The 27,253-nt window shown below is 63.0% G+C and overlaps 1 protein-coding gene across 1 annotated transcript; it reads right to left on the bottom strand.

Annotated features, from left to right (window-relative positions):
• Nucleotides 1-5: 5 nt before the first annotated feature.
• Nucleotides 6-22,134, bottom strand: RUFY4 (RUN and FYVE domain containing 4). Its single transcript, XM_037912943.2, has 13 exons — nt 22,040-22,134; nt 19,830-20,071; nt 17,589-17,639; nt 15,809-15,915; nt 14,881-15,006; nt 12,962-13,068; nt 11,634-11,777; nt 8,902-8,965; nt 6,147-8,228; nt 5,530-5,636; nt 3,985-4,131; nt 1,090-1,221; nt 6-665 (listed from the first exon to the last, which is right to left on the bottom strand). Exons 3-13 carry the CDS (start codon nt 17,632-17,634, stop codon nt 563-565), a joined length of 3,165 nt encoding a protein of 1,054 aa, XP_037768871.1. The 5' UTR covers nt 17,635-17,639; nt 19,830-20,071; nt 22,040-22,134; the 3' UTR covers nt 6-562.
• Nucleotides 22,135-27,253: the final 5,119 nt, after the last annotated feature.

Genomic DNA, 27,253 nt, shown 5'->3' with positions numbered 1-27,253 from the left:
GCAGAGGCCAGCTTTGCTGAGTGTAATTGCACGTCAGAGCTCCTGTGGGGCCCGGGCTCCTTTGGGCACAGATCAGAGACCTTCGCTGACAGCCCTGCTCAAGCCAAGAGTTTGTGGACTGACCCGCTTCGTGGGCCGTCAGCAGGATCTGAACCTGGGGCCTTCAGCACCACAGCATGGCCCTGGGCCGCTTGAACAATCCCGTTAGCAGTAGTAGGCCGTTATCCTCTCTGTGGGCCAGCCACTGGAGGGGGCTAAAACACGCACGACTGCCATTCATGCTAAGGCGCCCCAGGGCTGAAGGACCGGCACAGAGCCTCAGGAGGCAGCATTGCCCAGCTGGCTGCTGTGCTGAGCGGGCGCTGGACCGCAACGCGGGGAAACGTCTGCAGGGCCGAATGCGGGCCCAGCCCAACAGCTCTAGCCGCGGTCCCATCGCCAGCGCGGGGGCACGGGAAGGGTTACAGACGCCCTGTTCCCACACGGAGAGGCAGGTCGGCGCCAGGAACAGTCTCCCCAGCTGGAGGCAGGGCGCACGGGACGCAGGGGGACGGGGCCCTGCTCAAGTGCCCTTGAAATTCCTCTTCTGCCAGCAGAGCAGACAGCAGCGCTCCCTCCTGCCGCTCTCCACCGAGCAGGCCTGGCAGACGGTGCCCTGGCACAGCCTGAGGAGAGAGCCAGGCAGGTGACGCTGCACACGCGGCCCACCTCACCCCAGGCGCCCGCCCGCCCACGCTCACCCTCGCCCCGGGAGACCCCCCACACACACCCAGAGAATGGGTCCCACACCGTCGCTTTCACCAATTTCCCGAGGCCGGGAGGGGGAGCAGGGGGGCCCCCATAATGCTGCAGGGCAGGGGGGAGCACGGAACCCCAAAATGGTGCTGGGCAGGGCTGGGCGGGGGAGCCCCATAATGCCGTGGGGCAGGGCTGGGCGAGGGAGCCCCATAATGCCGTGGGGCAGGGCTGGGCAGGGGAGCAGGGTAATACCAACACGCTCCCATGGCCAGATGACTTGGCACGCGCTCCGTTCCCAGCAGCCTCTCCCCCCGCCCGGCTGCCCCCCGCCTCGTGGCCATGGCCCCTCACCTGCACTGGTACCTGCGGGAGAGAAACCCGAAGTCCTGGCTGCAGCGGGCACACAGGCTGAGGTCCTGGGGCACCACGCTGGGGGCCCGGGGGTCGATGCCCTCCGTCTTCTGCCACAGGGCGTCCTTCTCCCTGGGGGTCAGGGGAGAGGGCCCATCATTCCCTTCCTGTGACGCTACCATTCAACTCCAGCCCAGCCCTCGCTGCTACCCCCCGGGCTTCCCCTGCCAGCCCTCAACCCTTCAGTCTAAAGCCCCAGCCCTGCGGACCAGGACCAACTCCAGAGGCCTCAGAGTGACGCGTCGCCCCCCAGCTGCCAGGTGTGAGTGGGGCAGCCTTTGCAGCTCCCTCCCCATCAGAGGAGTGTGAGTGTGACCTGCCCATCCCCGGCCAGAGCCAGCTCCCTCGTGATCCCCCCCAGCAGCAGACTGGCCCTCTGCCTCCCTCCCCGCAAACCCCCACCGCTTGACCCACAGGAATCCAGGCATTCGGTGGCCTCTCCATGGGGCAGCCGTTACACCCACACACACTTTGGAGGCGTGTTACACAATGGCCCCAGCTGCACGCAGAGCCACAGCGACCGCACACAAACGGCCGATTCGGTGGCCAGCGGCTGGTTTGCGTGCGCAATGACCCCATGCAGTGTCTCACACACGATTCTCGCCCCCCGGTCTGGCAATCGGGGCTACACTTTGCGACCTGACAACACTACAAAATTGTGCACGTTGGCAAAAATAATCCCAGCTATAATAATAAGATAATAAGACTGTGACGAAGTGGGACTGTCTGATCCAGCTGTTGATTTCATAGCCAACGAAATCAACAGTTGGATCAGACAGTCCCACTTTGTCACATCTCCCTTAGGCCTTTACCAAGGAGGTTTATTAGACAACAGGAACACAGTCTAAACCAGAGCTTGTAGGTACAGAGAACCAGACCCCTCAGCCAGGTCCATTTTGGGGGGCAGCAAGCCAGACAATCACGTCTGCCCTTCACTCCAGGTCCCCAGACAACCACATCTGCACTTCACTCCTCGACCCCAGCCAGCCCCAAACTGACTCCCCCTCCAGCCCCTCCTCCTCTGGGCTTTGCCCCTTTCCCGGTCCAGGAGGGCACCGGATTCCTTTGTTGTCCAACCCTTTAGCTCTCACCTTGCAGGGGGGAAGGGCCCAGGCCATCAGTTGCCAGGAGACAGAGTGTCGGCCATTTATGTACCCTGGCCCTTTGTTCTGCAACAATTACACCCCCTCATCCCTACACCTAGAGACTTAAGAAATGCCTAGGGGAAACTGAGGCACCCCTACAGTATTCAGAGGAGACATTAGGAACAGTCCCCCTTCGTCACAAAGACATATCACAGTGCCTCTATATAAATCCCTGGTATGCCCACACCTTGAATACTGTGTGCAGTTCTGGTCACCCCATCTCCAAAAAGATACACTGGAATTGGAAAGGGTGCAGAGAAGAGCAACGAAAATGATGCGGGGAATGGAGCAGAGATTAAAAATGCTGGGACTGTTCATCTTTGAAAAGAGACGACGAAGGGGGGACGTGATAGAGGTCTATAAAACCATGACGGGTGTGGAGAAGGTGACTAGGGCAGGGTTATTTACCCCTTCACAGAACACCTAAACCAGGGGTCACCCAGTGACGTTAACAGGCAGCAGGTTTAAAACAAACAAAGGGAAGGATTTCTTCACACAATGCAGAGTCAACCGGTGGAACTCACTGCCAGGAGATGTTGTGAAGGCCAAAAGTATACCTGGGTTCAAAAAAGAATGAGATAACTTCCTAGAGCTAGGTCCATCAATGGTTATTAGCCAGGATGGGCAGGGAGGCAACCCCCTGCTCTGGGTGTCCCTAAACCTCTGACTGCCAGAAGCTGGGAATGGACAACAGGGGGGAGGGATAGCTGAGTGGTTTGAGCTTTGGCCTGCTAAACCCAGGGTTGTGAGTTCAATCCTTGAGGGGGCCATTTAGGGATATGGGGCAAAAATTGGGGATTGGTCCTGCTTTGAGCAGGGGGTTGGACTAGATGACCTCCTGAGGTCCCTTCCAACCCTGATATTCTGTGATTCTAACAGGGGATGGATCACTCGATAATTGCCCTGGTCTGTTCATTCCCTCTGAAGCACCTGGCATTGGCCACCATCAAAGACAGGACACTGGGCTAGATGGACCTTTGGTCTGACCCACTGTGGCCGTTCTTGTGTGCACTAGGGTCGCGCCAACATCACCGGGGAGCCAAGGTGCTGAGCCAACGGTCTGTGCATTTGCAGAGCTCTGGGTCTGGCGTAGCCCCATGGCTCAGCACCATTCGCTGCGGCTGGAGGGTTGAGGCTGTTTGAAAAGGCAGCTCCGAGGCCTGGGCTGGAAGACGAGCCGGGGGGGGGGGGCTGGGGACGGCGGGGGGGTCTGAGGTGTGGTCCTGCTGGGTGCTAGCGCCACCTGCTGCCCAGCGAGAAGGAGCTTGGTGGTTCGGAGCCGAGCTCCCCAGTTGTGCACGTTACAGAATCTCCAAACGTAGCTGCTGCTTAAGAGAAACCCAGGGGCTGGGACCGCAGGGGGCTGCGGGGCGGGACTGAGGGGCACCGGCAGAGCTGTGTGGCTGGGGGGCTCAAGCTGGGATTGCAGGGGGCTGCAGGCTCAAGTTTCCAAGTGATGGAGCATGGAGGCTGCATCTCCTCCCCCCGACCCTGGCTCCCACAGCCTGGGCATAGTTTTGGAGGGCTGTCCCCCCCACAATCTGGAAGCCTCTGGCAGGCATGGAGTGTGCCCCCCGCGTGACGTGAGGCCCCATTGGCCTGACTGGAGCTGCCCCCCCAAATATAGAGGCCAAACTACACCTATGTCCCACAGGACTCCCGCCTCGCTCCTCGCCCCCCGCCCGCTCACCGGAGCAGTTCCAGCAGCCGGCCCTTCACCTCCCGGACGAGCTCCTGCTGCTCCGCCAGCTGCCCGTGGTGTTTCTTCTCTCGCTCTTTGGCTTCTCTCTGCGCTTTCTCCAGCGCCAGCCTGAACTGCTCCCCGTCCTGCCGGGCCCTGGGCGGAAGGACAAGCCCTGAAATGGCTGAGCCCTGGCAAGCGTTAGCTGCGGGCTGCTGGAGAGGAGACGCCGGGATCCACCGCTGGGGTCTGTCGCTAGGACAGGGAAAGGCCAGACGGGCGCCACTCTGGACTGCAAGAGCACCCCGCTCCAGCAGTGATGCCCCGAAGGGGCTCAGCCCCACGCTGCCTGCGGACAGGCCTGAGCCACCCCAGCCAGAGCCAGGTGGCCAGCTGAAGCTCCCCTGTAGAAAACGCCACTGATATTTCTGGGGACAAATGAACGCCGCAAAGCAGGGCTCGCGTCTCGCCGGGGCGGGCAGGAAACCCAGAGACGATCCTGCCGGGGGGCAGGTTTGCATAGGTCTGTATCTGAGGCCGGCTGGGGAAGGGTGATTTCCCCTGGAATGGAGGCCAGGGGTGGAACCACGGGGGAAAGACATGGGGTTTATGCCCTTTATCAACACTCGGGGCCTGAGCGTTGGGGTTTTACATCCGGCTTGGTTTTTAACACTGGGTCATCTCCAACCCAGGAGACTCTCTGGCCACCTGCAGATCTAGCAGGATCACCACCCCTGAGCGGTCGGGGAGCCGAGCAGCAGAGGGGAAGGATGTTTATTCGGAGCATATGGAGCTCTCTGGATTTCAGTTAACACAGGCACCTAGGGGGAAACTCTCAGTGCTACGGGCTCAGCATGGCCATGCCTTCTGCGAAGGCCCCAGATCCGTGGGCCAGATTCGCAGCTGGTAGAAACCCCAGGGCTCCTCTGTTGAGGGGCTGACCAGCATCTCTGAGTCTTCCTAGAAGTTCTGTGTCTAAAAAGGGGAGGAGCAAACTCGCCCTGGCTTACACTCCTATGGAAGAACAACCAGACCCCCTAAGAACCCCAATTTGTAAAGACCCCAAGGGCACAAGGCACCTCCTTCCCTCTCTGCAATTCACCCCTAAGCACCACGTACAGTCCTATTGGCTGAAGCACCCTTTGTAGCTTGGCCCGCTGGCGGCTGTGCATCATCTGATTGGCTGGTGCGTCAGTTAGTCAGCTATTGGGCTCTCATCCGATTGGCTGATGTGTCGGTGAGCTTGCAGCAAGGGGTACATTTGACTCTGGCTGTCAGCATTTCTAAGGTGCCCATCACCACAGTATCTGGGCTGGCCGGAGCCCAGCTGGTTTACTGTCCTCGCTTTTTGTGAGCCTCTCGTTAGACCCGATTCTGATCACTTCCCCCCAGTGCTGCTGGCCTTGGTGGCCTGACTTTCCCAGCTGGGTGAGCGAGGTCAGAATCAGGCCTGCAGGCTCGGGCAGCCGCTGTGCATTGCGAGGGATCTGGCGGGCACGGGCGCTTCCACCCCATGCAGCACAGGGCACCGGCCGGGCTCACTGAGTCTCCTACCTGCCCAGCTGCTCCGCCAGGTGCTTTGCTTCCTCCTCCTTGGCCTTTAGCAGCTGCCCTTTCTGCTGGGCTTCCCGCATCGCCTTCTCCAGGTGGGTGGTCAGGTGCTAGCAAGGCAAAGCACTAACGTGAGGCCAGGTGTGGGCTCCCCAGCTGGACTACATCTCCCATGATGCATCCCAGCCATGTGACAGCCCTCCCCAAGAGGGGAGACCCTGGTGCATCATGGGAGCTGTAGTCAGACCAGGGAGCCCAGGACATAGAAGTGTCCATGATGCACAGCAGCTCTATGACGGTCATGATGCCATTGTGTCCCGTCACCAAGGCGGGGGGGGGGGGGGGGGACCATGCTGCACCATGGAAGATGTAGTCTAACCAGGGAGCCCAGGTCGTAGAGGTGAATGGCTGAATGGGCACCCGAACTACAACGCCCACGATGCACTGCAGCAGCTTGTCTGAATCGAAATATTTTGCAGTTCGATTTTTTTTTTGTGCCAAAAACTCAAAATTTCCCATGGAGAACCCCTCACCCCCATTTCCCCCCCAGCTTCACCCCCACGTCCCTCCCCCATTGCCCTCCAGCTCCATGTACCTCCCTTCAAATGGCCAGCTCCTACCTTCACCATCTCTTCGACACCCTTCCTTGCTTTCTGCTCTGGACTGGCCTGCTCCCGCATGGCCACTGCCCCCAGGTCCTCCAGCGGCTCCCCTGGCAGCTTGCCCGTCGGTGGTCCACCCCCTCCAGCCACTTTCTCCTCCGCTGCGCCCTGTCCTCTGGCCAGCCCCAGGGGTTCCTCATCCCCAGCCTCCAGCCGGCCGCCTCCCACCGCCCGCTCCAGCTCCACAGCAGCTCGGGCCCACGTCTCCTCCAAGGCGTCCTTCTCCGCCAGCACGGCAGCGAGCTGCCCCCGGGCCTGCTCCAGCGTGTCGGCGGCTCTCTGCTTCTCCAGCTCCAACGCCTGCACCTGGTGCCGGAGCGCCACGATCTGCCCGTCGCTCGCCTCCTTCTGCCCGGCCAGGGCGTCCTGCAGCCGGGGGTCCTCCCGCTGGCTGCGGGCCCTCAGTTCCTCCAGCTCGCCCCGGAGCCGCGCTGCCTCCTGGGCACGGCTCTCCAGGGCGGCCGCGGTGCTTTGCACTTGCGTGGCCAGGACGTCTCTCTCTTCGGCGGCTCCCTGCAGCAGGGCCTGGAGCTGCCGTTTCTCCTCTCGCCCCGCGCGCCTTTGCTCCTCGCACTCCGCCAGCCGCCTCCGCAGCTCGGCTGCAGCCCTCTCCTGCCCGGCTCGCGCCTCGCTCGCTCGCGCCTCCAGCCGGGCCTTCTCGCCCGCGAAGCCCGCGGCTGCTTCCGCCAGAGCGGCGTTTGCGGCCAGGGCATCCCGCAGCTTGGCCGACTGCCCCTCCAGCTCCTGCTGCCGGCCCCGTGCGCCTTCCTCCTTGTCCCGCAGGGCCCTCTCCGCCTGCTCCAAAGCCGCCTGGAGGGAGGCGTGTCGCGCCTGCCCTGCGGCCAGCTCTTCCTGGAGGTCCTGAGCCTCCAGCCGGGCGGCCGCCAGGCTCTGCCCCTGAGACACCGCTGACTCCAGCAGGGCCTCGCGCTCCCTCTCCAGCCGCCTGCCCTCCGCCAGGCCCCGCTCCAGCTTCTCTCTCAGCCCCTCGGCCTGCAGCTCGGCCTGCCGGAGCCTGCCCTCCAGCGCGGCCCTCCGGGCCGTCTCCTCCTCCGGGCCGAGCGGGGGGCTGCCGCTGGGCCCTTCCCGCGGCCCCTGGCTGAGCTGGCTCTGCAGAGCCGCCACCTGGGCCTCCGCCTCCTCCAGCCGCCCTTCGCTCGCACTCAGCTGCTCCTGGAGCCCCCGGCACCGCGACAGCAGCTGCTGGTGCCTCAGCTCCTGGGCTTCTGCTCCCGCCAGGCGCGCCCTCCTCTCGGCCTCCTGCGCTCGCAGCCGCCCCTCGGCCTCCTCCAGGGCCTGGGCCGCGGCCCGAGCCTCCTGGCGCCGGCCGGCCGCCGCGGCCGCCTCTTGCTCGGCCTCGCGCCTGGCCCGGGACAGCCGCTCGGCGAGCTCCTGCCGCCGCTCCTCCCCCTCCGCCAGCCTGGCTCCGTGCCGCGCCTCGCGCTCCGCCAGCTCCTGGGCGTGGGCTGCCCGCAGGGACGCCGTCTCCTCCTCCCTCTGGGACAGCTGCTGCCTCAGGGCGCTCACCAGCGCCTCCCTCTCCTCCAGCGCGTCGCGCAGCAAGGCCCGGGAGGCCTGCAGCGCCCGGATCTGCCCGGCCTGCTCCTCCGCCCGGCGGCTGCAGGGCTGGGCTGCCGCCTGCCGCGGCCTGTCGGGCTCCTCGCTGCGGCCTGGCGCTGGCTGAGCCGCCGCGGACTCCAGCTCCCGGGCTGCGGCCAGGCTGCATTGCAGCTCCCTGCCCAGCGCCTCGACCTGCAGCCGCAGCTGGGCATTAGCCCCCGGGAGCTCAGCCTCTGGCTTTCCGCCTCCGGCCGCCTCCCAGCCCCGTTGCTGGGAACCCGCCTGTCGCCCGCTCTCCTGGCTCCTCTCCAAAGAGGCCGCCGTTGACGTATGTTCCCTGGACTCTTCCAGTCCGGGCTGGAACTGGTCATCAGGGCTGAGCCCCGGAGATCGGCTGACCTGTCCCGGGAGCTGGGGCTCCTCCTGGGGTCCTCTCCTGGCTCCGCGGTGTTTCTCGCTGTCTCCAGCTGGGTTCCCAACCTACAGCGGATGAATAAGAGAGCAGAGACAGAACGAGGGACGGCTTCGTGGGAGATACCTGGGGACAAGGGGGTCTGGGCCCCTGTTTGTGGCTGGGAGGATACCCACCTGCTCCTACGCCCAGCTAGCGGGCTTGGGCTCTTAGCTCAGGCGGTAGAGACCCGGGCTTTGGAGCTGGAGGTCCTGGGTTCAGTCCCCCGGCAGCCCAGCCCAGGAGCTCTCGGCTGATCAGCTGCATCAGACCCGCCCGCGATTCAGTTAACGCCAGCTGAGGCACTGTCTACGCCGAGCTCTTGTAACCCGGTGGCGGTGCCGGGCTCAGAGCTGGTTACGACTGACCTGGCCAAGTTGCGGATTCGTCCACAGCATGACCGGGGCTGCATGCCCGCCTCCAATGCACGCTGGGAAAGCCGGGCGGCTAGCGCTCCCCGTGCCCGCGGAGCAGCACCGGCAAGCTTTGCAGCAACGCATGCTGGGATGCACCACGGCACAGAGAGCTGGGAGGACGGGGGCGTCAGCCAGCAGAGTGGGGTGGATCTGGTCTGCGTAGCCAAATAACCGGCAGACAGCCTGGTGACAGTCAAGTAGCAGCCTGGGCTCCTGGCCCGGGTGAAACCAATGAATGCTACGGTCTGTTCGCCCTCTCCCCCCACCCTGGGGCGGGATCACCTACCGGCCCGGCTGGCCCCTCCTTCTGGCTGTTCACGGGGCTTTGGCTGGAGGATCTGGACAGAGTCCTAAAGGAAACAAACACGCTCAGGGTAACGGCCTAGCAAAGTCTCCCATCATTTGGAAGGTGCCTGACTCATCTTGGCCACTCCAGCCGTTTCTACCTCCCCTGACCTATCAGCCTTCAGTGACCAAAGACTGAATCCTGCCAAAGGGAGCTGCAGACGCCCACCCGAGGGCAGTCTGGCCCCACTGCCCCACATAGTAACATTTACATTGGAGAGAACCCCTGGGAAAGTAACGCTCCGGCTGGAAACATTTCCCCAGCCCACCGGGTAAAGCTGCCCAGTCTCCCTGGGGTCCTATATGGATGGGCTGGGCCATGCTGTTTCCATGACACTGCTCTTGGGAGACAGGGGGTCAGAAACCGCTCTGGCAGGGTGTGATCAGAACCAAGCCCGGACCAAAGCCTCTGTTCTTGGAGAAGTTTCTCCTGAACCAGCAAATCTGCTCGTAGACTTGAAGGCCAGAGGAGACACTGGAGAGGAAGGCGAACCTCCCACTTCCCCCCCGACCTGGGGTCTCTCCCAATCTTATCTAGGGGGAAATTCCTTCCTGACCCCAAATGTGGCGATCAGTCTGACCCTGAGCATGGGGGCGAGACCCAGCAGCCCGACATGCAGGAACGAATTCTCGGCAGTAACTCAGAGCTCTCCCCGTCTCGCGTCCAGGTAAACCAGAAGTTTGGGGCAGGGGCACCAGGCTGGGATCTTGCATTTAGGGACTTGATCGTGCTTTTCTGCTGAATTTGGGCCCTGTCCAGCCTTCCCTGGCTGCAACACTGAAGATTGGCTAGGTGACAGGCCCTGATCAAGGTTACCCTATTGCTACGGCGCCGTGGAAAGTGGCCCAGTTGTTGGCTCCAACTCCTAGCCGTCGGGGGTCTGGCCCCATCGTGGTTAGCCCCTGTGTGCGACCTAAACCTCATCCTTCTCCCAGCTTCCTTGTCATCTGTGATGGGGTATGTGACGAAGCAGGGAATTTTCTTAGTGTTCTCCATGAACGCTATGTGTGCCTCAGTTTCCCTGTGTGCAGCGTGTGTGTAATGAGGGAGTGGGAGATGGTTTGTTGTTGCAGAGGACCAGGTGTGACCTTGCCTAGCAGGCTGGGACCTCAGCCAGAGCACAGGGGCCTGTTACAGGAGTGGGTGGGTGGGGCTCTGCAGCCTGCGGGGTGCCGGCGGTCAGAGTGGATGATCACGATGGTCCCTTCTGACCGCAACATCCGGGAGGCCAGTGCGTAACGCCCAGCTGGGCCTGTTCCCCCGTCTGTGCCTGGAAGGCCCTGGCTGGCACTCGGAGGGGGGGGGCAGAGCGGGCTGGGCCGGACCCAGAGAGAGGTGAAGGCCGGGGAAAAGGGGGATCCTGGCTGCCCCACCCCTCCCCTCAAAGGGCAGGTCCGCGGCCTTTACAATGCAGGCTCCCGCGCTCGGGGGCTGACGTGTGCGGATGGGGTTTGACGCTGGGCTGGGGAAGCAGGGCCCGGGCAGGGCCCGTGAGCATCGGACCTACTTGCTTGGCTAGGGCTGGAGCCGTATGGGCACGTGGGCTCCAGCTGAGATGGGCCGTTGCCCTGAGCCGTGCCAGCTGGGTGCCAGCGCGTGGTGCCAGGAGCTGGCGGCCTCCCCTCTCGGGAACGCAGGTGTTTGCAGCCCCAGGCTAAGCGGGGAGGGACGTGCTCAGGGGCTGGCACACGCTGGGCGGGGCGGGGGGGGGGTTAGAATATGAGCCGCACCTGATGCACGAGGCCTGAAGGCTGCATGTGCCACGTGCCTCGCTCCCAGCCCGCAGGCCACGGGCGCTCAGGAGAGACTCGGGGGACTGCAGCAGGGCCGGGCCAGCAGGGGGCTGCGGGTCGGGAGTGAGGGGCACCGGCAGAGCTGGGGGGAGCCCAGGGCTGGGCTAGCAGGGGGCTGCGGGTGGGGAGTGAGGGGCACCGGCAGAGCTGGGGGGAGCCCAGGGCTGGGCTAGCAGGGGGCTGCGGGTGGGGAGTGAGGGGCACCGGCAGAGCTGTGGGGGGAGCCCTGGACAGCGGGGGGCTGCGGGTCGGGAGTGAGGGGCACCGGCAGGGCTGGGGGGGAGCCCAGGGCTGGGCTAGCAGGGGGCTGCGGGTCGGGAGTGAGGGGCACCTGCAGAGCTGGGGGGAGCCCAGGGCAGGGCTAGCAGGGGGCTGTGGGTCGGGAGTGAGGGGCACCGGCAGAGCTAGGGGGAGCCCAGGGCTGGGCTAGCAGGGGGCTGTGGGTCGGGAGTGAGGGGCACCGGCAGAGCTGGGGGGAGCCCAGGGTCGGGCTAGCAGGGGGCTGCGGGTCGGGAGTGAGGGGCACCGGCAGAGCTGGGGGGAGCCCAGGGTCGGGCTAGCAGGGGCTGCAGGTCGGGAGTGAGGGGCACCGGCAGAGCTGGGGGGAGCCCAGGGCTGGGCTAGCAGGGGCTGCAGGTCGGGAGTGAGGGGCACCGGCAGAGCTGGGGGGAGCCCAGGGCAGGGCTAGCAGGGGTTGCGGGTTGGGAGTGAGGGGCATCGGCAAGGCTGGGGGAGCCCAGGGCTGGGCTAGCAGGGGGCTGTGGGTCGGGAGTGAGGGGCATGAGTACAGCTGCGTGTGGGAAGTTTCTCTAGCACCCGTCCATGCTGCAGCCAGCTGCGTTTGTTGGTGCCCCCGCCCGCTGGCACCCCGACACTCACTCGGAGAACATGGGCCAGGCCGTGTCCAGGTCGGCTCTCTTGAGGGCCAGGTGGAAGGCGACGCCGTCCAGCTCGTAGAGGCAGCCCATGACGTCGGCTCGCAGCTGCGGGTGCAGGAAGGGGCTCCGGGCGTAGTACCACTCACTGCAGCCAACAAGCCAGAGGGGCCCCTGAGATCCCAGCCAGCCCCTGCCCCAGCCGGCTCCGGGCAGGCTGGCCGGGGGTGCCTTGGGCTCCTGGCTCACTAGCCAGCTGCTGGGAGGCGGTGACGCCTGGGCAGAGAGAGAGTGCGGCGCCCTCCGCGCTTCATAGCACCCCTGGTCCGGGGGGGCAGGGGGCTCACAATTTGCCGTCTTACAGGAAACGCACGGGGGGAGGGTAGTTCTGGTCTACTGACAAATCCCACCCCCTTTACATGCTGCCTCTGACTCTTCCCCCTCGGTCTCCTTCCCTTCCCATTACTTCCTCCCAGATCACTTCCCATGGGGAAACTGAGGCACAAAGGAGGGCGACCATTCACACGGGGTGTCCGTAGCAGAGCCACGAGTCCTGACCCCCTGTGGCCTGAGCTTTCACAACAAACCCATCCGCGAGCCCAAGGTCAAAGCCGCGAAGGGCGCGGGGGGAGGGCATCATTTTGTCTTTGGGGCTTAACGTTACGTGGCTCAGGCGGGGAGATCTCCAGCCAAGTGCCTGAGCACACGTGGTGTCCACAGGAGCCGCACGATGGCACGCTTGTGTGCTCGCACGGTTACCCCCCTGGCTCCTGCCACCCCAGGATTTGCGCTTCGCCCTCCGAGGAAACAGTGCTCCTCGCTGGCAGGCCGAGCCACGAACACGCCACCTGTGTCCACAGGGAGCTGCGGGAGCCGGGCCCGGGCCAGAGCACGTGAACGAGCTGCCTAGACGTCGCTTTGACAGCGCGGCTCTGGCTTTCCAGCTCCCCCCGTCCCCGGCTTCAGAGCTGCAGCGACAGGGATGTTCCCCGCGCTCCCGCCAGCCCTGATCCTGCAGCCGGGGCTGGGCCGGGAGGCTCGCTCCAAGGCGCAGTGCAGACCTATGCTAAGGCGCCTCGGGGTGGAAGGAGGTCCCAGGGAGCAGCCTTCTTGGATTTGCCTCCTGCAGCATTTGTCCCTGGGGCCGGTCCCTGCTGCAGCGTCTCTCGCTGCCCGGGGGTCATTTTTCCCCCTCCCTCCCTACCCATCTCCCTCGGCTCCCTCTCCCCTTTGATCAGATGCCCCTCTTGCTCCCGAGCCTGGGGCTTCCCCCTGCGGCATCTCAGGGTTTGTCTATTCCCCCCGCTCCCGCCCCACTGCCGGGCTCCTCACCTGGTCATCTGGGGGTCCAGGAAGCAGAGCTGCAGCGACTCTGCCAGCTGCCGGTGCACCAGGCAGTAGCGAATGAAGGCTCGTCCTTTCCCCACAGGGGTCCTGAGCTGTGGGCACACGGAGGGGGGAGGATCAGAGGCGTTAGAGGAAGATCCTGCCGGCCCCCTGCTCTGCCACCCACCTGCCGCCTGTCTGTCCAGCCCAGTCCTCAGCGGCTGGAGCCGCCTGCTTTCCCCAGCCTGGGCGGTGACATCTGCTCACGGAAACAGGGCGAGACGGTTCCTCGAAGGTCTAGCCCGGCCTCCTGCACCCAGCCAGGGCCGCGCAGATCCAGACCTGCCAGAGTCGATGTTCTTCTAGGGCAGCCTTGCGGGGCGCCCTGACGGAGCTGGGGGTGCAGTGGTGGAGAAATCCCAGGGTCGGGAGTGAGGGGCATCAGCAGAGCTGCGGGGGGGGACGGGGGGAGGACCCAGAGCTGGGCTAGCAGGGGGCTGCGGGTCGGGAGTGAGGGGCACCAGCAGGGCTGGGTGTGGGGGGCCCAGCGCCGGGCTGGCAGGGGGCTGCGGGTCGGGAGTGAGGGGCGCCGACAGAGCTGTGTGTGGGCAGGGCTGGGCTAGCAGGGGCTGCGGGTCGGGAGTGAGGGGCACCAGCAGGGCGGGTCGGGAGTGAGGGGCACCAGGCAGTGGCTGGGTGGGAGCCCAGGGCTGGGCTAGCAGAGGGCTGCGGGTCGGGATGAGGGGCACCCGGCAGGGATGGGTGGGAGCCCAGGGCCAGGGCTAGCAGGGGGCTGCGGTCGGAGTGAGGGGCACCGGCAGGGATGGTGGGAGCCCAGGGCCGGGCTGGCAGGGGGCTGCGGGTCGGGAGTGAGGGGTGTCGGCAGAGCTGTGGGGGGAGCCCAGGGCTGGGCTGGCAGGGGCTGCGGGTCGGGAGTGAGGGGCACCAGCAGGGCTGGGTGGGAGCCCAGGGCTGGGCTAGCAGGGGGCTGCGGGTTGGGAGTGAGGGGCACCGGCAGGGATGGGTGGGAGCCCAGGGCTGGGCTAGCAGGGGCTGCGGGTCGGGAGTGAGGGGCACCAGCAGGGCTGGGGGGAGCCCAGGGCTGGGCTGGCAGGGGCTGCGGGTCGGGAGTGAGGGGCACCAGCAGAGCTGTGTGTGGGCAGGGCTGGGCTAGCAGGGGGCTGCGGGTCGGGAGTGAGGGGCACCGGCAGGGATGGGTGGGAGCCCAGGGCAGGGCTAGCAGGGGGCTGCGGGTCGGGAGTGAGGGGCACCGGCAGGGATGGGTGGGAGCCCAGGGCAGGGCTGGCAGGGGGCTGCGGGTCGGGAGTGAGGGGTGTCGGCAGAGCTGTGGGGGGAGCCCAGGGCTGGGCTGGCAGGGGCTGCGGGTCGGGAGTGAGGGGCACCAGCAGGGCTGGGTGGGAGCCCAGGGCTGGGCTAGCAGGGGGCTGCGGGTTGGGAGTGAGGGGCACCGGCAGGGATGGGTGGGAGCCCAGGGCTGGGCTGGCAGGGGCTGCGGGTCGGGAGTGAGGGGCACCAGCAGAGCTGTGTGTGGGCAGGGCTGGGCTAGCAGGGGGCTGCGGGTCGGGAGTGAGGGGCACCGGCAGGGATGGGTGGGAGCCCAGGGCTGGGCTAGCAGGGGGCTGCGGGTCGGGAGTGAGGGGCACCGGCAGGGCTGGGGGGAGCCCAGGGCTGGGCTAGCAGGGGGCTGCGGGTTGGGAGTGAGGGGCACCAGCAGAGAACTGTAAGTGGGATGGGAAACTACCCTACAAAATGGTTCGAGGGGCACCGGCTGATGCCCCTGGCCGGGGCAGCAGAGAGGCTGGGCGTGTTGGCAGCAACAAAACGTCCTACAAAGCAAGCCAGAGCCCCCAGCCCCACCGACGTCCCCACCAGCAGCCCGAGGAGATTCCCCGCCCCGCACGCACCTTCTCCAGGGAGCTGACGAATTGCACGCCCTCGTGCCCCTGGCGCTGCCTCGCGAGGCCTTGGCACAGGAAGTCCCAGTAGTCCCGCCGCTGCCCGAAGAAACTCCTCTTCTCCTTCAGGTCAAACTGAGCCGGGCGAAGGCAGACGGCAGCCATGAGCCCAGCAGCGCGTCCCCCAGCCTGCCCGCTGCAGCGGCTGCCCGCCGGCCCAGGGGTTAGTAGCAGGAAGGGGGCTGTTGCTTAGGCCTGTGGTTCCTGGCTGCTGGGACAAGGGGGGTGGGGAACTGGGGTTCACCCAAGGCTCCCCCTACCAGAACAGGGCCACTGCTGCCCACGCCCTGGCTGGCCGTGTTCCTACCCCCCACGGAGGCCATCATGGGAACATCAGAGCGGCCAGACTGGGTCAGACCAAAGGTCCATCCAGCCCAGTGTCCTGTCTGCCGGCAGTAGCCAGGGCCAGGTGCCCCAGAGGGAGTGAACAGAACAGGGCAATTATTGAGTGATCCCTGGTAAGTCCCTTGCCCTCTCTGTGCCTCAGTTTCCCTGTCTGTCATGGGAATCATGAAACTGGCCTGCCTATGTCTGGCAATCAAAGCCAAGTGCTGTGTGCCATTATGGGGAGGTGAGGGGAGGTTCTTCCCAAAACCCAGCAGTGCTGGGGGCCAGCTCTGAAACACAGCTGGTAGCCTCCCTCCTGCATGGAAAATCCCAGCCCTAGCGGGGAAGGGGGTGTGTGGGGGACTGCATTCAGCCAGTTCTCGGCCGCCCCGGCATCAATAGCCACGGACCTCACTTGCCTGTCACCTCTGGGAGCCTGCTCATGGGGGAGCCGAGGCCACGCAGGTGGGGAGGGGCTGGGCCCACGAGCAGTCGGGGGGCAGTTTCCCTGACTGGGGCGGCAGGAGCGGCAGGTTCCCGGGCTCCCTACCTGCAGCAGGAACTCCAGCTGGGCACAGAGCCCGTGCAGCTCCTGGCTGCCGTCGGTGACCGGCAGCCTCCGCTCCTTGTACTTCTGCTTGAGCTCCCCGACGGTATCTGGAAGGGAAAAGGGGAGCCGTGAGCAGGCGATTCCCAGCCCACCCCCCTGGGCGACGTGCACACAGACACCACGGAGCTGGGGGGACTGAACCCCGGGCCTTCCGCTCTGCGGGAGCACCCCCCAGCCGCTGAGACCCTCTGGGTCCAGGTGCCGCGGCGGAAGCCCAGGTGAAAAGAGACAGGTACCAAGCCGGCAGCCTGGCTTGGAGAGGAAGGGAAAGCAGCCATCTGAACAAAGCGGGGAGGGAAAGTTGATAGCAACGAAAGTAAATTAGAAGCTGGAGCGTGTAGAAAAGGGTTTGGGACGCAAAAGGAAATCAGAAGTAATCTAGGGCAGTGGTTCTCATCGCGGGGCACACGTACCCTTGGGGGTAGGCAGGGGTCTTCCAGGGGTGCATCAGCTCATCCAGAGATTTGCCTAGTTTACAACAGGCTGCATAAAAAGCACGAGCGAAGTCAGGAGAAACTAAACTTTCCTCCAGACACTGAGGGGTTTATGCTGCTCTGTATACGACACACGGAACTGTACGTACAAGATTTCGATTCCAGTGGATTTACCTGATCGTGATAGGGTAAAATGAGCACGGCCACCCTTGGTCAGTACTCCTGTGTGGTGATGCTTTTGTTTTTTTATGGCTAATTTTGTAAGCAAGTGGTTTTGTAGTGAGGTGAAATGCAAGACAAATCAGCCTCCAGCAAAGGGGCCAGTCATCTGGAAAGTTGAGAGCCCCTGGGCAAGTGGGACTTCAGAGTATAAGAACTGCTCGTGCAATCCCGGGTCGCCCGTTCAGGAAGGATGGGGATGGCTTGGAGAGGGGTCGGAGAAGAGCCAGGAGAAGGATGAAAGGGTTAGAGAGAGTCACGGAGCTCCGTCGATGTGGCTTAAGGAAGGCGGCCAGATCCCAGGCTAAGTGCCGGCACGGGGAGCCACGGCTTGAGAACGGGCTCCTCCGTCCGGCAGAGAAAGTCTCGCACAGCCCCGTGGCTGGAAGCCGAAGCGCCGCCCGGAGCGGAGATAGGGCGAGGCTGTTAGGGGAGAGTCATTAGCCGGTGGCACAAGGTGCCCAGGGTGGGGCCGGCCTCGCCAGCGGTGGAAATTCTGAACTCAGGCCCGGCTGTTCCCCTGGCCTGCTCTGCATGACGGGGACGAGCTCAGGGACTGGCTCCGGCCCAGACTGGGGGATCCCCTCGGGCCAGGCCACGCTGAGTAACTCCTTTCCCGTCTGAGTCACTCCTCCCCACCGTGGGTGTTAACGCTTTAAGCCGTGGCCTGTACGAGGCTACACTGATCCTCTGTCTGCCAGGCACCCCCCTTGCAACCGACCCAGCCACCCCCCCCAAGCATAGCTCCCTACCTGGCCAGTGACCCTGCCCCGGGCACCCCAACCCCTGCTACTTCCCACCCCACTCCATCCCCCAGGCACGCTGGCCTGACCCACCTCCCAGTTGCTTGTTCCCAGAGGCCCCCTCCTAGCTCCCCCCCCAGCGGGGGGCCGCTCTGGGGCCAGGCGATCCCACACCCCAGCGATTCTGCACTGCAGGGCAGCTCTCCGGCTGAGCCAGCCTGTGCCCCTGACGTGGGGAGCCGGCAGCCGCCTCCCGTCCCGGCACTGGTACCAGTGTCCGTCCCCCCCCACACAGGCAGGGCGGGGGGTCGCTGTCGCACTTACTCCTTAAGTCCTGAATCATGCGGAGGAGTTCTCCGGCTCCTGCCATGGTGCCTGCAACGGGACAGGGTGGGGTTAGAGGGGCGGGCGAGGCGGTGCTGAGCGCCCAGCGCCGTGGGTCTGTCTCTGCCCCAGGGGGAGATGCTGCCCTGGCAGCTGACACCTCTGTGAAACGTGACTATCGTCCGGGAGCGCTGGGGGGCCAGAGTGGGGTGGCATGGGGTGGGGTGATGACCGCCCTGGGCTGTTACGCTGGCATCTCCCACCCTGCTGCAATGACATCATGCCACGCTGCAGGGCCGCGGCGGTGTCACATGGCTGGGCAGGGTCCTGCCTCAAGCCCGTGGGTGGTTTGGGCTGCAGGAAAAGGGGCAGGAGCCCCTCCCATCCCCCTCCCTATCTCCCCCCCCCGGGCTCCCCCTCTGCCCACCCCTTGCTGCAGCCAGGCGGGCTCTGAGTGGCCGTCCAGCCCTCCGAGGTCCTGGGTGCAGAGGGGGCCCACGCTGCACTCCCCGGGTGATAGAAGGGGGTGAGACGCCATCACCCTATTGGCCCCCTGGCCCACGCCACCCAGCCGCGGCCAACACCCACGATGCACCTGGGCTTGGGAGATTCCCTCCCAGGCCTGCCCCAGAGGGCACCAAGAACGTGGCATCTCCCAGCCAAGCTGTGGACTGAGAGGGGCCCCAGGAGCTGGCGTGACCCACCACCCCCACCCACCCAGCACCTCAGCAGGCCGTGCCATGCAAAGAGCACCAACCCCGCCCCGTAGCTCAGCAGCTGGGCTGGGCCGAGGGACAGAGCTGAGAGAGCAGCTCCATTAGCTGGGAGCAGTAGTAGGTCCTTATCCTGAACCAGCCACTGGTTGGGGGTTGTCACACCGTTCGGGGGGGGTGGGGGAGGTTACAGAAGCCCAGGCCCGATGCTGTGGCCACCAGCATATCCCCGAGCTCCAGCAGACCCTGCACCCCGAGAGGCCTGGGCCCCCCTCGGACCCCCCGAACAGACCAGGCTGCACCCCAAGTCACTGCGTTACTGCCAGCTGCAGCCCCATCTGACTCCTCTCCCTGCCTCCCACCTGGAAAGCCCCAAGTTCCCCGGCTCCGCACACACCCAGCAAAGGTGAGTAATAGCGACCCGCACGCAGGGAAGTGCTTTGGAGCTCAGCTAGCCTGGAGAAGGGGGGGTGGGGAGGTGAAGGGCTGCAAGGCCCCCGGGGGGATTTGAACCGGCCCAGGGGCAGATTCTGCTCTCGGGAAGCCTGGCGCGACTCCTGGCGACCTGCCGGCACCCAGGGCCTGTGCCCGAGCCCACCGACGTCCAGGTAAAGGCTCTCCTGGGTGCCGGATCAGGCCCACAGAGGAAGCTCCCCCCTCTCTGGCAGGAGCTGTGTGTAACGCGTGGGTCGGGCAAAGTGCCCCACGCCCTGGGCCACGCTGCCAGGGGCTGCACCTCGCGGCTGTAGCTCGCAATCGCTGGAGGCCACGGGGTGTCAGTGAACGTGGCCGCAGCCCCCACGTGTTGCCAGGCTGGGGCCCACCCCAGCAGCTTGTCTGCCCGTCCCCACGGTGCCGGGAGGAATGGCAGGACTTCTGGCGGGCGGGCGAAGCCCAGAACAAAGCGGGCATGGAGTGCCGTGGGCATGGCTGGGAGAGCGCAGGAGAGCGGGACAAAGGCCAGCCGGGGTCTTTCCAGAGAGGGGCACGTCCCCCAGGTGGGTAGAAATGTTCGTCCTCCATTATTTCTCACCCACAAACATTGCAGCCCCTGGTGGTCCCCATTGGGGGTGCTGGGGGCTGGTGTGACCCTGGGGACCCAGGCGGATACGACCCTGAGCTAGTGATACCCCCCCTCCCCCCGGCGCTCGCTGGGGCTAGTCAGGGGTGCAGTTCTCTGTACCCGGGGAGAGGGGGGGCTTCCAGGCTGTCTCACAAGGAGAATCTTAATAATCATCCAAGTGGGACATTAAATACCGCCCCCCCAGCCCTGCCAAGAGTCCCACTCTGAGCTCAGCCCTCTCCCATGGGAGAGGAACATTGGGTCGGTTTCTGCTTCCAAAGCAGACCCACAGAGGGCTGCCCGCCAGGCTCAGGGGTTTCTATGGGGAGGGCAGCATGGCTAGTGGTTAAAGCAGGGGACAGGGACGCAGGACTCCTGGGTTCCTTTCCTGCTTCTGCCACTGGGTGGCCCTGGGCCAGTCCCGTCTGCGTCTCCGGCTCTGTGAAACGCGGGGGTGAGGCTCACCTGCGTGGGGATCTCTCGGGGGAAGGCCGGGTGGCTCGAGGCTGAGCACATCTGCTAGCGTCCCTCTCCTGGCAGCAGGGCCTGGCGTGGCTCTCCCTGCCGCTCGCAGGCTGCTTCTCCTTTCACGTGGGAGTCGCTGCTTCCCAAGGAGGAAGTGCAGGGTGTGAGCTCTGTGCAGCAAACAGGAACCCCAGCACCCCCATTCCAGGAGGAACCGAGCGGCCGTGTCCGAAATATCTGCCCTGGGGGAAACGAAACAGACACAAAGCGGGAGCTGGGGGGAGGTGAGAAAGCGCGGGCTCTGGGTGAGCTCCGGACCAGGGGGCTGGAGAAAGGGGGAGCTAGTGGGGGTCACTGATGCTGGCTCACAAGGACACTGCATGGCCCGAGCCCAGCTTGACCGATGTCCGGGGGGCACCAGATCTGGGGGGGAGCTGGGTATGTCTGTATGGGCCCCTCTTAGCCATAGCACATGCCCAGCCCTGCCTGAGGCAGCTTGGGCCAGACGGCACCGCGGGACGCGAGGCCTTGCCCAGGGGAGCTCTCAGAGAACCCTCTTTGCTCCACCGCCCCCTGGGCTGCAGCGGCAGGGGCTGGCCAGCGAGAGCCCCAAAAAGCTCTGTGATCCAGAACCCAAAAGCCTGGCTGCTCCGGTGTCCCATCACCAAGTGAGGCCAGTGCTGGATACTTCAACAAGGCCAGCTAGCCCCGTGCCCTGGGGTTGAGTCCTTCCTGACCCCAGCTGGCGCCCAGCCCTGAAGCCTGTGCGTGGATGGTCCTTCTCCCTGCACCCTAATGGTGTCACCGCTGGGGCTATGGCCAGCCACCAGCCTAGTCCTCCCAGCGAGGCAGACGTGGGTGCACAGAGCCTGCAGAGCCCTGCCCTGCTCCAGGCTCGGGGGTTAAGACCCTAAGCTGCCTGCAGCAGCTACAGCACTGGTGTCTGCATGGGGTGTCCCCTGCCTGGGATGGTCCTTTGGCACACAGGGGCTGCCATGCTCCTGGCAGGGCAGGTTTAAACCCCCCATCGCAGCGGGCCCTAATTCTACTGCCCACGGGGGCAGCCTCAGGAGAGCCCCTGAGCCCCAAGTCTGGCCTGGCAGGGCCCTTGCCAAAGCTCCCAGCTGTTGGCTGAGGGGAGGGGGCGCTGCCAGGTGGGTAAGCTGATGCCCCAAGCTTGGCACTGCAGCAATAGCTCCCAGCAGGAGCCAGCAGCCCCCCAGTGGGCGTCCAGCCCCACCCGTTACTCACAGCCAGCCGCAGGGCTGGACCAGGGGATTCCCAGAACCTGGGCAAGCAGCTCTATTTGCAGGCCGCAGCCCTGCCCAGCTGCCCAGGGCAACTCTCGGCTGTAAGGTTGCTAACTTTCTACTTGCACACAATGGAACACCCTTGCCCCACCCCCGTCCCTCCTCCAAGTCCCCGCCCATGCCCCGCCCCTTCTCCAAGGCCCTGTCCCCCGCTCACTCCAAGTCCCCACCCTCCAGCATGTCCCCTCTCCAGCTCCTAAGCGGAGGCGCAGCCAGGCAGCTCTGCATGCTGCCCCGTCAGCAGGCGCCGCCCCCCCCGCAGCTCCCCTTGGCCGCGGTCCCTGGCCAACGGGAGATGCAGAGCTGGCGCTTGGGGCAGGGGCAGCGTGTGGAGCCCCGCCTGGCTGCCCCACGCGGAGGAGCCGGAGGGGGGACATGCTGCTGCTTCCTGGGAACTGTGTGGCATGGAGGCAAACAGGGAGCCTGCCAACCCCGCTGCACGGCGCCCCCAACTGGACAGTCAACGGCCCAGTCAGTGGTGCTGACCAGAGCTGCCAGGATCCCTTTTCGACCCGGTATTCTGGTCGAAAACCGGACACCTGATCGCCCTACTCTCAGCCCCCGCCGCACCCTGCCCCTGGGCTTTGGGATCCCCTGAAAGCGGATCTCCTTGCCCTGGTGAGCGCTCGCCTCCTGCCCCAGCCCCAGGGCGTGGGGGTGCTGGGCGGGGGAGGGGCAGGGCTCCCCAAATCCCTGGGATGGACGGTGCCGGCTGCAGGTGCTGGTTCAGCCTGAGTCAGGTGCCAGTGTGACCCGCCTTCCTCAGGTTTGGAGACATGATCGTGCCCCATGCCCGGGGCCAGCCACCAGCCGAGCGACTGCAGCCGGAGCCCAGCAGCCGGGTTCCTGTCTCTGCCCCCCACCCCCCAGCAGGCCCTGGGGCAGCCAAATGCCTCCTACCTGTGCCAGCCTCTGGGGGGGACCCTGCCCGGGGGGAGGGGGCATGGGACGGGGCGGGGGGGCTCCCCGGACCTCCTCCCCAGGCTGCCACTCGCCACCTGCAAAGTGAAAGCAGGAAGTGGCCCTGGCTCCCTCCCCGGCGAGTCAGAGCGACAGCTCCGGGGAGGAGCAGGGGGCACCGTATGGGCAGGGGGAAGAGCCCAGGGCTGGGCTGGCAGGGGGCTGCGGGTTGGGAGTGAGGGGCACCGGCAGGGCTGGGGTAACAGGGGGCTGCGGGTCAGGAGTGAGGGGCACCACCAGAGCTATTGGGGGGAGCCAGGGTTGGCATCGCAGACCTGTGGGGGCACCGGCAGCGCTGTAGGAGCACTGAGGGGTTCTGGGATTGACACCGATTCAGAGGTGAGAGAGCCCCCTCCAGAGCCCCCCTCCCCTTCCTGCAGCACCTGGGTTTTCCGGGGATCCCCCACCCTGGGCTGGCTCTGGCATTGGCCGCGTGAGTCTCTGGCAGCCTCTGATGCCATTCAAACGCCTGCCCCTTCCCGCTGTGCCCCCAGCCCCGCTTCAGGGGGCAGCGCCCTGGATCGACACCCCCAGAGCTTTGGGGGAAGCTCCGCTCCAGCCCCGCACGGTGTCGCAGGGTACCCAGGGGCTGCCCGACGCAGGACGCCCTGAGCTGTTCCAGGTGTCATGTAGGATACCGCTCTGCGTAGGAACGGGCCACTGACGGTGACTGAGCATCTGCTGAAGCCACTGCCCGTCCCCCCGCCCTCCTACCCTGTGACATTATTGACTTGAACTGGGACCGTATAGAACATTGTTGCAACCAAGGTCCTGTAATGGCACCAAATCTTGTATAAAGGGGATCAAATGAGGTGTCTCAGATGAGGTTATGGTTTGCTGGTCTGGATGATGCTGTCTGTATGTGGGTATCATTTTTGTAGTTGAAGTTAGGAATATTGGCTCTGTACTGTCTGTATTTCAAACTTATGCTCTGCTTCTGGGGGACACCCCAGAAAAGCTGGGGTCAGCTCTGCCCAGCCTGCTGGGTGGCCCATTAAGGACCATCAGCGACACAACTGACCCACTGAGAGAAGGCAGACACGCCTGGGGACTCAGCCAGGTGTGCAGGGACCTGCCTATGGACAGGACTCTGAGGTGTTTCCAGGCCATGGGATGGGCAGCTTGTCTTTGGGACACAGAAAGAGACCACATGGCAAGAGACTATACAAAGCTGCGGCAGCTCCTCCATCTTGTCTTCAGTCCTGCTTCTGACCTCTGGAGGGACTTGGCTACCCTGACGCTTTGAACCAAGGACTGAAGGACCCATCCCAGCTGGGGATGTTCTCCAGAGACTTGATTTGAACCTGCCGTTTATTCCACCACTGCTGCACGCCTGAACCAAGGACTTGGCCATCACTGGATGTCACTGCTTCCATTTCACCAGTTCTAGCTCCCGCCTGTATCTTTTCCTTTTATGAATAAACCTTTAGATTTTAGATTCTAAAGGATTGGCAACAGTGTGATTTGTGGGTAAGAGCTGACTTGTACATTAACCTGGGTCTGGGGCTTGGTCCTTTGGGATCGAGAGAACCTTTGTTCTTTTACTGGGGTATTGGTTTTCATAACCGTCTGTCCCCATACCGAGTGGCACTGGTGGGGATACTGGGAAACTGGAGTGTCTAAGGGAATTGCTAGTGTGACTTGTGGTTAGCCAGGGGGGTAAAACCAAAGTCTTCTCTGTCTGGCTGGTTTGGTTTGCCTTGGTGTGCACAGAAACCACAGCCCTGGGCTGTAACTGTCCAGCTTGAAGCAGTTTGTCCTGACTTGGCACTCTCCGTTGGGTCCCGCCAGAACCAGCCTCGTTGCATGCCCATAGGATTCTGCGGACTGCTTTAGATAGGGGTCAAAACGTGGCAAAGGGGGGGAATCGGAGGACGGGGGGTGGCCAGGGTCTGAGCGGGGGGTGGAAATTGACTGGTCTGGGGGGTCAAGCAGCTGGAGCCAGCAGCAGGAGAGGGGCGAAAGAGAAATCAGGAACAAGGCGGAGTTAAGCCCCGGAGGGAGGCGCTGGCAGAGGGTGGCAGGGGGCCAAACCCGGCCCAGGCGGGGGCACAGGAGTCTGTAGGTCTTGCTGTGTCACGCGGCCCCTGGGTTCGGTGTGACGGATCGCCCGCCAGCTGGGCCTGGCTTTGATCGTGCGTCCGTTGTCCCTTCATTCTTTTCTTTTGGGGTGGACTCTTCTCCCTTGCTCAGGGCTGTGGTCTGCTCTTCAGCCCCCGGCGTTTGCACTCGGCTTTGTCAGGGCAGGCCGCGGCTGGAGGCGGCCCCCGTTATCCACGAGTCCCCCATTCACACACCTGAACCCCCTTCACAAGGTCACAGCCGGGTTTGCAAAATGGAGCCAGCATTTTAAAATGGGGCTTTACTTACAATATGGAATCTTATTAAAACACGTGTGATGAACGATTTCGAAGGTTGGGAGTTACAGTGTTAGAACGGTGAAGTTTGGTTTGTTCATTGGACACAAAATAAAGTCATATTAATAATAGTAATTAAAGAAAAGAAACAATTTCCTAACTTCAGCCCCACGCTGACCCGCAGATGGCCCTTCAGTCCAGAGGGATTGAATGGGTCACACTTGATGTAATTGTCTCAAGCCTGTTTCATGTTTTTGAAACAATCTGAGCTGGCGGTTTCAGCATCCAGCAGAACTTACCACACATTACAATTAACATTAAACTTATCGGAATAAAGAACAGAATAATTGGGTGTAACAATTTTTAAAGTTGAAGGCCAAGAGGGGGCCCATCCTGTAAGAATATCATACCAATGGTGTGTTATAATTTGCTCTGCTTGTGCAGATACTCTTTATATTTCAGATCCCTGATGTAAAATAGCCAAACCGCGTGTGTGATTTCAGTCAGCTGGATAATTTGGTTGTTTTTCTTCATTAGTTTTTACAGACTTGTCCAACTGACCCACAAAGAAAAGGTCAAGTTTAGAATATTACTGGTATCCAGTGTGTTAGTTCTTTTATCCTCATGAGTTGGGAAGTAATAGGTTAAGGTGGGAGTTTGTGACATAGTTATATTACACATACCTTGCTCTGCTGGTGGTTCTTGCCACAAAAGCTCCTCTAATCCAATGGCACTGGAGCGAGGTCGAGACTCACCAGCGCAGTGCCCCCTGCTGGTCGTCTAGGGAATTAGCTCTCCAGTGTACAGAGCGCCTCCTACTGGCCAGTGTCTCAGCTGCCGGTGGCACCCATGTCCCTGCCGGACCCCGGTGCCCTTTACCTTGGGGTGCTGCCCCTGCAGTAACCCCTTATTCTGGGTTTCCCCTCCCAGGGGAACCCCCAACCCTCTAAACCCACCTTGCCTCAGTGGCTACTGCCAGTCACCATCTCGCCCCCGCTCACTGGGGCAGACTGCAGTGTAATGGCCACTCATCATTGGCAAGGGGTTAGGACCTGCTGCCTTTGCCTATCCCCGGGCTGCCCCTCTGCAGCCCCCCTGTACCTTTTCAAAGGCCTTCATCAAGGCCTGCAGCCTGGGGGTTTACCAGGCTGGAGCGCCCCAGCTCCCCTTGCCCTTCCCCAGCACTGCTCCGCTTCAGGGACCTTACTCCCCTTCCCACTCGCTCCAGGGCTAGAGTGAGACTTCTCCAGCTTCTGGCCCACAGCCCCCGTAGCAGGGCCAGCCGGGCCCTAACTGAGCTGGCCACAGAAACGTACGCAGGAAAAGGTAATGTTCACGTTTTGTCAGCAGAGGAGTGAAGACTGTCATCTCTTTAGCGCGGCCCCAACCCACCTCGCTTTCCGTTAGCATAAGAGCTGATGTTGTTCAGAACAGCACCGGGCTAACAGGTACGGCCCTTCGCAGCTCTCGGGAACTGCGAGTGGTGAGAATTCGCTGAGGGCAGCGGATGTCGCCGATTCCTGCAGGTAGCCGTCTGACCCACCCACGGTGTGAGAAAATGCTGCCTGCAGGAATTAGCTTCTCCCCTCGCTGTGTCACGGACAGCAGCACGTCCCGACAGTCTGCAGCAGCGACGGGTCCAACTTTGCTCGAAAAGGGTGTTTCAAGCAGTCTCCGTGTCAAACCAGCCGCATCGCTTTCCTTACCAGCGTGACAAGCCTGCAAGCGGGAGACGTGGTCTAGCTTGCCTTTAGTGGGGCTTTCGATACTGTCTCCTGCGACCTTCTCATAAACAAACTACGGAAATGAAACCGAGATGGACATAACGATAGATACGACGGGCATAACGAGTGGGGTTCTCCAGGGATCAGTTCCGGACACGTTTCTATTCAAAATCTTAATGACTGAGATAATGGCATAGAGAGAACACTGATAAATGTAAGGTCTAGAAAACCCGACCTAGAGAATGTCCTAGAGAGAACACTTGTAAAGTTTGTGAAAATTTAAGGTCGAGAAAACATGACCTATGAGGGAAGATTGAAATACGATAAGAGTTTTCAAGCACGTACAACTAAAGTAGCATGTTTTTACAAAAGCTGTTTCTTATAATCCGTACGTATCGCTGTAGCCAGACAGACAGCCCCCCCGCTCTCAGACCAGCATTGCTGGGAACACAAGAGGAAGCCAGAACAGGGCACTTAACATAAATTCCAGCACAGCCTTTGAAGCTGTGAGAAGCACAGGTGTGCTGCTACAATGTGCCTCTGGGAACATATACAACGATTAGGCTCACAGCAGGCAGAGGCGCTGTGACAGACATGGCTCTTAGCCCCTACTAAATAGCGTGATGCACACACACCAACATCCTAGGTGGGAAAATATTTACCCTAATAAAAGAAATGTCCAGTAGTCGAAACTTATTGTTTCTCTCCCTTGCAAGTGTAAACTACTCTTGCGAGAGCTGGCATCGCCCAGACAGACCAGCCCCAATTTGGCATAAGAAAGGAGAAAGAGAATAAAGGAGTACAGAGGTATAAGTAGGGGACCTACAGCACCATGATTTCTGAGTGCTTTTCACTATCTATCTGCTGGTCAGATAAGGGACAGCCTCCCAAGGCTTCTGCAGCTAAGAGGGTCCCTAAGCCTTGTCCCTTATTCGTCTTTCCGCGGAATTGAGTGACCGATCCTGGCTTGGCACCGCTGGAATCGAGAGATGCAAGGAGGGTAAGAAGCACCCACACCTGATCTCCTATCTTTAGTGTACACATATTTTGAAATAGAGCTCTATACTTTGTTT

Source organism: Chelonia mydas, chromosome 11, assembly GCF_015237465.2.
Source record: "Chelonia mydas isolate rCheMyd1 chromosome 11, rCheMyd1.pri.v2, whole genome shotgun sequence".
In the NCBI taxonomy this organism is placed as follows: Eukaryota; Metazoa; Chordata; order Testudines; family Cheloniidae; genus Chelonia; species Chelonia mydas.
Note: the sequence above shows the minus strand (reverse complement) of the source record. Positions and strands in the feature narration are given on the sequence as shown.